This window comes from Oxyura jamaicensis, chromosome 3, assembly GCF_011077185.1.
Source record: "Oxyura jamaicensis isolate SHBP4307 breed ruddy duck chromosome 3, BPBGC_Ojam_1.0, whole genome shotgun sequence".
NCBI lineage: Eukaryota > Metazoa > Chordata > Aves > Anseriformes > Anatidae > Oxyura > Oxyura jamaicensis.
Window position 1 is genome coordinate 34,504,373 of NC_048895.1, and position 12,092 is coordinate 34,516,464.

The 12,092-nt window shown below is 47.3% G+C and overlaps 1 protein-coding gene across 1 annotated transcript; it reads right to left on the bottom strand.

Moving 5' to 3' along the window:
• Positions 1-3,436: 3,436 nt before the first annotated feature.
• Positions 3,437-11,992, bottom strand: SLC30A1 (solute carrier family 30 member 1). The gene is made up of 2 exons (XM_035321996.1): positions 11,308-11,992; positions 3,437-7,809 (listed from the first exon to the last, which is right to left on the bottom strand). Exons 1-2 carry the CDS (start codon positions 11,951-11,953, stop codon positions 6,893-6,895), a joined length of 1,563 nt encoding a protein of 520 aa, XP_035177887.1. The 5' UTR covers positions 11,954-11,992; the 3' UTR covers positions 3,437-6,892.
• Positions 11,993-12,092: the final 100 nt, after the last annotated feature.

A 12,092-nucleotide genomic window follows, 5' to 3' on the forward strand; every position in this document is an offset into this window, starting at 1 on the left:
GTCGAGAAAAGAAAACTGGGACGTTGTGGTGCCGGGTGTCATTCCACCCCCGGGCTGCAGCATATGGACCAAACACCTCCTTTTTTCGTGATAGCTTGCCAGCTAACTCGTCTAAGTCTCTGCCATGCACTTACTGTGTGCAGGGAGATTTTCAGGGAAACTAAACCCACGGCTACTGACGCTGGATAATAGTGCTTGCGATAATTAAACACAATCCTTTATTTCTTTTAGCAATGTGACAAGAAGAGCTAATCCCCCTCCCATGGCATAAAAGTGCAAGATTCCCCCCTGCGATGGGTATTTAGAACGGGAACTGCTGGAGCCTGGATTTTGCCTGGTGTTTTAACCAGACCCTCTGCTCAGCAGGAAGCAATCCCATTCGTTTGGGTCAGAACCTTCCCATGTGGCCACAAAAATACAAGTAGAAATTATCACCCAAATTTTGTTAATTCCCGTAATCCCTTTCTCAAAGGGAAATGAACTCATCTGCAGCAGGCTGAGGAGGAGTCCTGGAGCATCCCAGGACAAGTTCATTGGGCTGTGTCTCTAGTCAGTGCTGGCTAATGCCAAAATCTCGAGGCTCTAGCGACACGTGCAGCATTTCTCTTTGGGAGCACCGTCCCCAGGGCATGAGCTGCGGGGTCAGGTAAGCGCCAAAGGCCTCATGGCCTGCTCAGACTTCCCGGGAGGCACTCGCGGTACAGCGCTATCAAACAAAGGAGCAGAGCCAAGCCCAGGCCCTAACGAATTCACCCAGCAGCTCCAGCAGGGCAGAGGGAGCCGAACGGGCCAGCAGCACAAGTACAAACGCAGGAAACCCAGCAGGTTGCACGTCCTGTTCCACAGCATCACCGCGGCTATTCTTAGCCGTGCGGGCTGGCGTGAGGAAAGCCGTGGGGGGCCTACAGCGCGGTGACCAGAAGCAGATCTGCTGCGAGGTGAGGCGGGATAAACCGCAGCCACACACGGTCCCCTGGGCCATCAGCTCCTCAGGGGGAAAGCAGCAAGGGGGAGTTGTTCTGGGAGCTGTGTCTGGTCCCCGAGGCGGTCACGAAACCTTCCAGGGAGCAGGTTACGGTCTAGGAGCAGCACGGGTAAAGGCAAAAGTAAGCTACAGGCCTGAGGCTTCCCTTCCCATCCTATTAATTAAAAATCCCCTCATTAGCATGTCTTATAGGGGATGTTCGTATTAAGGCTAAATCACATCTCACGGTGAGGTTGAAATAGATGTGGAAAAGGGCAAAACTCACACTCATATGCAATGCTTACAGTACAACCCAACACACCTTCCTGGTAACTAGTAACGAGAGAGGAGAGGGCGAGGAGAGGAGTTGCTGCAGTCGCACCAAGCTCTCCAACAGCTCACGGCAGATATAACAGCGGTCCTGCCCCCCTCAGTATTATTACTGGCAGCTGCTTTTTTCTGCAGCCCGTCCTTTTCTCCCAACAAAGGTGACAAGCTGCAGCGTTTCCGAACTGAACCAAATGAAGCTGACAAACACCGAAGCGTCTTCTGTCCTTGGGTAGCTACGTTCCAAAGATTTTGAAATCAAATAAAGCAGGACAGGCATCTGTTAGCAGAGCTGCCTTATTGACCTGTGTGTTAGGTAATTAACAACTGCCAACTAACACGACAGGACGATTTTTTCATTCCTTTCAAGGGCTATTTTTCCTTAGAAAAAAAGTGCATTTTGCATAATTGCAATTAACTCTTCCCATATCAGAACTCAGCAACTATTCATTTAATTGCACCTGGAATCCAGACAGTTGGAGGGCACCATCTGACAACCCAGGTTTCAACTCCTCTTCTACTCGTGCTCCTTGTACTCGTTTCTGAGATTCCAGGTGACCATCAAAGTGCACTGTGACTTGTCAGTTTCTTCCTAGGGACTGAGCTAAGAAAGAAATCCCCACTAGCAGTACTTGACATCCAAGAGCTCCATTTATTTTTCTCAGGACTTTCAGTACTTCATGAAGAAAAAAAAAAAAAAAAAAAAAAAAAAAAAAAAAGTTATAACATTAGCATTTATTTTAAAGGAAGCCAAAATGTAATTTCAGCAATGAAATATGGCTACGCCAACATTGTTCAGAAACAAGATCCAGGACATGAAAAAAAAAAAGCAAAATTAATCCCACGTGCTTTTGGGAGACACGCATGAAATGTATTTTTCAGTATTGTGGTTTTGCTCTTAAACCATTGAGATAACATAGCAAATGCAAAAAAATTTAAATGTGAGCCTGCTGAAACACGGTGCTGTATGTCAAAGGCAGTTAACTGCACAGAGCAAAGGTCACAGGGAGTCAGACCTCCTGTTATCAGCAGAGCTACATTTGATTTGGAAAATTGTCAAGACTGGCTTTAGCTCAGGCAAACGGAGCATCCGCCTCTTTCCGTCCAGCAAGGAAAAAGCCAAAATTAATACAGAGCCGAACAACTAAAACACATATCTGAAAAGGGAGTAACTGATGCCTTGCTATGAAACTAAAATAGTCCAAGCATATTTATCTGCTTTTAAAAATAGTTAGCAGTGCTCCCCATGCCGTCCGCGTGGAACTCGGAACATCTAGCTGCACAGCTCGCCCCCTCGGTCCCCCGGGCTCTCCATAGCTGAAGAGATTAGGAGCTGCAGCCCAAGAGGGGGCAGGGGAAGGAGAATGGCAAGAATCTTTATCCCTCCTCCCCAGACCCGACCAGTCGGTGTTTAATAAACTCAGGCCAGATTTCAGAAGCACAAAGCAACACCAGTTTAGCTCAACTTGTTAACTAGCCTTGGGACACTCGGTGGGTTTTTTCTTTCTTTTGGGAGAGTGGGCGAAAGGAATAAGCCCTGGTATAACCCTGGAAGTTAAAACGAAGTGAGTTCGGCACTTTTAGAAACACCACGGTGCTGCTGATTGTAAAATACCTATAAAATCCAGGTACTTCCAGTCGTTCTTCAAAAGACAGGCTGTACTGGCAGGAGCTTTGGACTCGCTCCTGCGAGTAATTCCTCACATGCAAGTAACTACTCGTCAGCCCGATGAAACGATTCATGAAAGCAGAAATTTGCAGGACTGAGCCCTTGCCATGACTTTTGGGGAGTCACAAGTTGGAGCTAGTCTTGCATTTTACATAACTATTTGTGCATCCGTGCTGAATACCATGAGGCAGCAATAAAAGATAATACCAAAAGCCTAGAGTGGATGCTGAAAGCCGTCGAGCCTAAAGGGATAAGGAGCTCCACAGAAGCGAGTTACTCTGCTGAAAAAGAGTAAGTTTCACGGAACTGTGACGAGCACAGTGAGTGCCCGAATTAGTTCTGCCCCACAAGCAGCAGGTTTCCGGATGAGACATGAACTAAACACAAAATATTTCACCCAGTGATGTTTGGCACATCTCTGTCACGTTTAATCAGAAGCATAAACAATCTAGACACCGCAATACAAACTGATTTTTCCATAAAATCAGCGTTCCATTTCTTTTTATTTTAAAAATTCAGGAATGTGATACACAATACAATCAGCTCCCCACCGCTGCAGTGTTCACTTACATGAGATTCACTAGCTTCATGCTTTGTGGAAAAAAAAAAGACATTGCGCAGCGGTTTTGAATGCTCCCGGTATGCTGGAACCACGATCTTCAGGATAAATCCGGTCTGTGTAACCACAGACAGGTCAGGTCAAAAAATCAAGCTGTACCGCAAGGTAGGAGGCTGAGGCTGGGTCAAATACAGCCAGGACGAACCCCAGAATTGCGTTCCTGCTGCTGCACAGCCACCTGACCTGACTGTATGCCTTCGGTGAACTGACCACTGGGGGCTGGAGACTGGAGGGCCCCGTTAACAGCAGCTGGTGCTGCGCTCGCAACACGCCGCAGGACAAAGAGGCCCTTCCTGCCCCCCCCATCGGCATCATCACCATCATCATCACCATCATCACATTCGTATCCTGTCCCGGTAACAAAAATAACGCGGGGGAGAGCTTCTTGTCTTTTAAGCTAGCCATTGCCTGCAATGGACACAGTAATAGAAAAATATGACTTCTGGCACAAAAAAGTTTAAATAGTTACAGTGGAATTAGTAAGCACAATTCCATCTGGGCAGATGCATTTACAGAGACTGTCAGCCAATGGTGGCAACTGCCACGACTTAATGGTCGCTCTCTTTTAGTAAAAGCAACAGGAGAGAAGTAAGTCAAGCTTGTCAGTGCTACAATGGGGATTTTTGGTGATTTTCTTTTTAAATAAACTAAAGAGCAGTAGTATTTATACGGTGCATTAGTGATATACAGCAGGACCTCAAAAATTCATACTAATGACTGAGACCAATTTTAAACTAGCAAGCAAAATAATTAGTGAACGTTTACCATAAAAAGCAAGGACACATTTCAGAAAAAAAAAAATAGTACTTTGTTCATTTCAAAATTTACTTGATAATACTTCGTAGTATACTAGCAATGGTAGCATATTTTGCAAATGTAGTCTCATACAAGATCTCAGTTAACAGTCAACTCTAGATCATATACAGGTAACAGGAAAAAGAGTTAAGGTAATTCAGACAAAACAAACCCACATATAAATAGCATATTAACACATTTAAGTTAGTTCAGGAGACTGTACAACAAGTGTGACCACGGAAGTGGCTCCACGATGCTGACGCCGGCGGAGCACAGCGCTGAGCCGAGGGGAAGCAGTCGCAAGCCCTGCGGATGCATCCCCCCAGCGAGAGGAGTGGAGCACCTCAACGGCACCAGACCCAAGCTAACGAAGCCCCCGAGAGCCCACTGGGGCCAAGCACTGCATGGCTCAGCCCCGCTATTCCTCCTCTTTGAAACGTGGTGCTTGGCCAAGGCGCCGGCATAGGGCACGGAGCGAGACTGGGCCACCCACGCGGTTAGCGCACAACACTGGTAATCCACCCGTGGATAATCGAGAGTTGACTGCAATGCTCTGCTGAGAAGTTAGGTAAGACTACTGACACAGCCCGGGCCAAGCCGGGTGCGATGAGCAGCAGGCTATTCTGAACTACGTGTGAGCAGTTATCAAACAAGACGCGTAGTAGAAATGCAAACTAGCAAGGTGTTCTGTATCTGGAGGCAAAGCTACATTCCCTTCACTAACAAAACATTCTTTTAAAAAATCTACATTTAAATACTGTTGAAAACCTGAAAACCACAGCATCAAAGAATTTTGTAAGGCCAAGACTATCCTCAGTTCCCTCTGTTGTGCCAAGGTATTGCAATGCATTTGCAGGAGTAAACACAATGTAATTTAGTATCTCGTACTCCTTCCAGCGCCCTCCAGTAACAGATCTCAGCGTTCCTCATGCAAGAGTTAAGCCTCACAACACCCCTGTGAGGTAGGTATTATCCCCATTTTAAGACAGGGAAACTGAGGCAGAGTGTTTATCTGACATGTCCAGAGTCATACAGCAAACAGTGGAAGAAGTGAGCTGCTTTCCAGTTTGGAGCACGGGAGCAGTCAATTCATCACAAGACATTATTTCCCATACACAACTTGCAGGTGGATCAAAAGGGTCAGGGTTTTGGACCAGATTCCTTTCATCTTCAACTCTCATCTAGTCTCTGCCAAATTCAGAGTCCACAGATCAGCTTCTCTTCTGTTAAGGTGCAAGTTGGCAGCACACTGTAACAGCTTCTTTAGAGCCAGTTGTCAGTTAACTGATTTAACATCTTAAACCATAGAATCAGATACCTCTAAGTGAAAATTTGTGATACACGTCTCAAAACGTACAATACAGTGAGTGAAATCCTCCTCCCCCAAACACTTCAGCAGAAGTCAGTGGGACGCTCCTGAGGGTGCGGCGGAGGCCAGGACTGCAGTCACTGCACGTGCTTACAGACGCTCAACGACAAGCAGAATGCGTCACTGACTCACTTCGCACGGAGGCCACTGTCCATGCTTTTGAAAAGCATGAGTTACACTGTCAGTGCTCGACAAACTTTCCCCCCAATAGAGCTCTTACTGACATAACCAAGGAATTCTTTATTACCAAACAGAGCATCAGTTGAAGTTGAAGCTCCAGCTCTTCTTTCCTGGCACTGAGTCAAGGATTCTTTAAACTCGAAGACTTCTATGAGGAGACACAATGTGGAAATAACAAAAAACACCAGAAAATACATAAAATATTAAAGTATGTGTTACTTTATCTGCCAGTCTCACGTCTTGATCACAGAGCAGTATACAGTAGCTTGAACTTCCATTTTGATAAAAACCCTTTCACATCTGATATTTTCACAGGCAGTTATTTTCTTTACCTCACTACCTTACCAGAAAAAAGCAGGGACAGCTCCTAATGATCATATGGTGCTTCCTTTAAAATATGCTATATGATAAATTCATTAGAAAAACCTTCACATTTTTTATTATATAGGTTTAAGAAAAATACGTGAAACTGACAAAGTGGTTTCCAGTTTTAAGTAGTTATATCTTTAAAAACGTTCTATCAACTTTGGTTTCCTTAGGGCTTCTAAATAAACAATATATTAAAATATCTACAAATCAAATATTAAAGGAAATAGCAGGTCCAAGAAACTTGCAATACAATCGAGTTCCTAAATGCTTATCCCTCAGATACCTTTTCACTGGAAAGAAAAAAGTAATTTGAAGAACAACAAAAAGCGTCTCGGCTGAAATGTTGAAACTGCTTTTCTGAAGTTGTTACAGCATCGGCACACTTTCTGTCTGTCCCAGTACAAAGTCAACACAAATATTGTATCATGACAGTGACATTATGTTCTTTAAAACAAGCGTTCTAGGTTTAGCAATATGACAAGAACAAGGACTTCAGCAATTACACTACTTGGCAAAATCGCATCTCCAACATCTGTCTCCTCCTCTTGCAATGCAGCTGTTGTCAAAGTCACCACAACTCAGGCAGCACCACTCCAGGAGTTACAACGACGACTCAAACTGCTCGTTTTGATCAGTGTTTGCCTCTAGCTTAACTGAAGGGACGCTCTCCGATTTAGTCCTTCTGGTTTTGTTATGAGGCAATTCAATGACAACCTCTGAGCAAGAAATACTCAGCGAAGAAAATTTTTCTGTCTTCTTTCCAGTACTATCTTCCACTGTTCCACAGCACTGCTTCAAAGCACACTGAGTTCTGCAAGGAAACTCGCATTTCCCTCTCCCTGATTCAGAGCCAACGCTGGCAAACTCGGGCTGAATGGTAGTCGCGTGAATCCCTTCATCGTGAAAGATCTCCTTTATGCGCTTTGCCACCATCATGTACGTGGAAGGGTCGGGACACTTGATGTGAGCAGTGCCAATGATCCGACTCCCTGCTAGCTGCCAAATGTGTAATTCATGGACTGCTTCGACTCCTTCGAGGGTGCGTAACTTTGAGTTCAAAGAATGAACATCGATTTGTTTGGGAACAGTCTGCAGAAGTATAAGGGCCGACTCCCTAAGTAACGGGTAGGTTGTGTAAAGGAGTATACAAACCATAATCAGACAAAGGACAGGATCTAAGTATAGCAACCAGCATGGACCAGCCACCGTAACGCTCTCCTGCTCAGACTTGTTGGCGCTGCCAAGCACTGGGGATAAAGTAGCGTTCTCCATGCAGTGGTTATTGACGCATGGATTAAAGCAGGGCCCGTCTTTGGGGCACGGATTCCACAAGCCATAAAAGAGCAAGGCATTCACTACCACAATTACTGAACCTAAGGCATCTCCAAAAACATGCAGAAATACTCCACGCATGTTAAGCTGCGCACTAGAGTCTTCTTCAACCTCCTCTACGTCCAGAGGATAATGGCCAGCATTCCCATTCACTTGTAGGTCAGTCGTGTCATCTTTCATATCACCTGACAAGAAAGCAGTGCAATGATTAGGCACATGATCTCACACCACACATTACCACAGTTCTGTATAAAATAGGAACCAACGTGAAGGTTGCCACGTTCCGTACAAAACCGAATAACAAGCGCCTCGACCCGTAACATTCAGCAACATTTCCTCTGGATGAGAAATATTCAGTCGTTCCAATACGCGATCTACACAGTCTCAAAGGTAATCGTTCGTACACGGCATTTAAAGATGTCAAGTGGCAAAGTATGAAGATGAATGCATTTTAATTTGTTTTACTAAAAGGCTGTTTTCCCATTTTCCAGTTGTTTAACCATCACTGTTCATTTCCTAAGCAAAACACAGGCTTGCAGAGCACATACATACAAGCTGGTTAAGCAGCTAAGTAACTGATACTTGCTTCCTCTTCTGGAAAGCCACGAGACTTACTGGCTGAGAACTACATTACTAAAATCTCTCTTGAACCACAGGAGTGCATTTCTAATCTATATTACATTTTTTGAGGCCAGAAGCTCAAAAGCAGTATGGATACTACTTTATAGTCACTTCTTTTCTTTTCAGGTTGAGTAGTTCATTTCCAAAAGCCTTCTGAAGTCAAGGAAAAGGGAGCTTTTCTGAGATAGCGCGTGCAGGCAGCAGAACTGTGAGATACAACGAGCTGAGCTTTTAGGTCTAAAAGGCAGAATTTATCAGCAGCATTAACTACAGGACAGCATAAGTTATCACATTCTCAGAGGCTATGAACTAGCATTATTTGTATTCTAGTGTACCTGAAAACATATTTTTAGTACTTTTTTTTCAGGCAACGTATAGCTGTTGAGTGGCATATAGCTGTTGATGCCCAAAGCCATGTGTCACAAACCACACAATTAGTAAATGAATGTTTTAGTACCCTCCTTTGCCAAAATTGGCTGTGATATTACCACTGCACCACATCTAACTAGCTTCGTAAGAACAAAGGTACAACCCATTATAGAGATAGCATGAAATTTTTGAAAAAAAATATATATATATACATTTTCCAAACTTCACAACTGAAATTAGTTTACAAGTTTAACCTCTTGTGTTTCTTCAGAAGATCTTTGGACAGCAAACGTCCAGTGTTAAAGAAATGTAATTGAGCATTGGCCATGGGCCTGACCAAGTAAAACAAGGAGTGCTTACTGCTTCCATGGTCATTCAGTTCAGAGCTTTGTAAACATTAACATGCTAGTATGACCTCCGGCTTTTGCCACTCTGCTCCCATGACTGTAATTCTACGATCATAAAAGTGTCTACAGGTTCTCTCCTCCCAGAGAGGAGGTAAGCTTGTACAAAGGCAGCTGAGCAGGGCAGTCCCGAGCCCCAGGCTCCTTACATTGGTCACCACACATCGTCTTCAGGCTCCAGCTACTTTTTCCATACAACTTCTAAGAGTTATGAAGTATGGAAATGTCGCTGGGGCCAGTAATTTTCCAGAGAAATTAATAAAATAGAGGAAAATAGCTCAGGTTACAGAGTTCAGACCTCAGGGTCCACAATGAGAGCAAGGAAAGAGGACCTTTCCTGAAAGTACTGCGAACCAAGGAGATCTGTCGAGTCAGCAGCTTCATCTACAAGGGGCAGAAAACAGGAAGCATGGCTCCAGAAAGCGCCAGCCTTTTTCATGGTAAATGGCTAAATGTGCCAGTTTGAATTGTGATTCATTTAAATCTAACTGCACCTGCACAAGCCCAGCCCTTAAGGCTATCAGCAGGTTTCCACATCAGCCTCAGGAGCAGAGGGTCTACCCTGCCCCGGTTCCAGCGGAGGCACAGCACCCCGCTCCGTCACCTCCCCGCTCCTCACGCCCGCATCCCACAGCTCTTTCCAAGCCTCTGAGCACCCTCACCTCTGACTCGTCCACGGGGCAGCGGTGAATAACTCCAGCCATTACATAATCATGACATGGCAGAGAAGGAAATGTAAACTTACTTAAAAGTTTCACTGTGACCAAAATTACGCCCCATTACTTCCTAAGTGCCCACAACAAATTATCCTTTGTTGCCAGGCCATCCACAGGACGTTCCAGACAAGCTACCCCAACACAGGGCGCATTTTAATCCATGCTACAAGTCAATCTCTTAGCCTGCTACCAGACAAGAAGGTAGCTAAAAGCACAATTTATGTTTCAACAAGCCAAGATATCAATTAGATCAATGGCTAAATAAATTGTTTGAAACTAATTATTAAGATACCTTAGCTGGGACTAACACAACATTAAGAGCTTATTATGTGGTCAAGAAAATAGTGTAACATATTCAGGGGAACTTTCCTCCTATCCTCTTGCAAAACCTGTATTTTCTAAACCAATAGAACGCTATAGAAAAAAAAAAGAAGAAGAAAAAGAAGAAGAAAAAGAGAAACAAACAGAGAAACTGCAAGTTTCTCACATGTGGACTGGAACATCTGAAATACCGAAACTGAAGCAAAGTTCACTCCAAGGAAGAAAGCTCAGTGTAAGCTAAACCAGTGGTGTCCTGACGCTGCCCTGAAAATAAAGGAGGGACATGGGTCTGAAGACTGACACCCTTTCCTCCCTGTCACTGGGATGCCACCTGACCGAAGCTGAGAAGTGGCAAACACACACCCTCCATGCTGCGAGCACACTGCACTCGGCTTAGACCAAGGGACTTCCAAATAAAGCACCCAGGCTTCTGGATCTGTTAAAAAAAAAAAAAAAAAAAAAAAACCCCAAGGAATTCCCCCCCCCAAAAAAAAGGCAGTTTAATCAGCACTGGGAAGGGAAGAATTCATTTTTTGCTCTGCATACAAGAGAGTGGGAAGCTGCCTGCTATGGAAAGCTGAAGGAAACTAACTCAAAGAAACCACATGTGCTCTGAAACCAGCTCTGCATTCAGCACATATCACACGACTTCCCCAGCTCTGATTGGCAATTTCCAAGAATTTCTCCTTCTAATACGCACGTCACGAAGAAGTACAACATTACAGCAGCAGAATAGACTGCAGTATGCTGCGTCCAGAGGGAGAAAGCCCCTCGGGCAGCTCAGAAGCGACCTGGCGGGGAGGTCTGGCTGTCAGGAGCAAGGTGCTGAGCTGCGCCTGGCGTGATGCGCGGCCGGTTCAGAAGGCGTCAGGGCAACTCCGTGTGACAGCTCATGTCGCTAGGCAAAAAACACTCGTTGTGTGCCTCCACAGCCAGCCCCAACTTTTCTCAAGGGAGACTGCTTTACCCTAAGACTCCTTCAAGCTCTCACCTGTCCGCAAGACAAAGGCGTGATGCGAGGCGCTCCTCTTAGCGCCCAGAGAAAAGGTTTTGGGTAGAGCTGCCACCGCTGCCTGCCCCAAGCACAGCCAAGGAGGCTCCCTGCCCCTTTCTAAGGAGAAGGACGGGTGGTCCCCACGGAGCTTGTGCCGGGGGCCACTGGGACACCCACTGCCACCCTTAGGGAAGGGACCTCTCCCACCCTCTTGCCGCCTCCCTCCTGGGCTGGGCCGTGGGCACCCCGGGGGCTTACCCAGCTTCTCCTGGCCGACCCCGTTGGAGCTGCTGCAGTTCTCCACCAAGGTGCTGGTCTCCTCCCGGTGCAGCGCGGCCTCCGCGTCCCCCGGGGGCTGCTCAGGCTTGGCTCCGCCGCCGAGCCGGGAGTGCCTGCTGCCGCCGCCGTGCGAGTGGCCGTGGCCGTGGGCATGGCCGTGCCCCCCGACGCCGTGGTGGTTGAAGAGGCAGAGCCCCAGCAGGTTGACGACGAGCCCCGCCACCCCCACGGCGATGACCACCAGCGGCTGCTGGATCTCGTGGGGCTCGGTGAAGCGCTCGATGGCCTCCAGCAGGATGGTGAAGCAGAGGGCGGTGAGGAAGACGGCGTTGACCAGCGCGCCCATCACCTCGGCGCGCACCCAGCCGAAGGTGTTCTTCTTGGTGGCGCGGGTGCGCTGGGCGAAGCGCACGGCCACCAGCGCCACGACCAGGGCCATGACGTCGGACAGCATGTGGAACGAGTCGGACAGCATGGCCAGCGACGCCGTCACCCGGCTCACCACCACCTCCACCACGAAGAAGAGGAAGGTGAGCGCCAGCATGCACAGCAGCCGCGCGCGACGGTTCTGCCACCACCACCGGCGGCGACGCGGCCCCGACGCCGCCGCCGCTGCCGCCGCCATCCCGCCGGGGGCTGCCGGCCCGAGGGCAGCACGGAGAGACGAGCCGAGCCGAGCCGAGCCGCCGGCCGAGCAGCGGCGGAGCCCCGAGGGCGAGCGCGGCTCCGGCCCCGAGCGCGGCTCCGGCCCCGAGCGCGGCCCC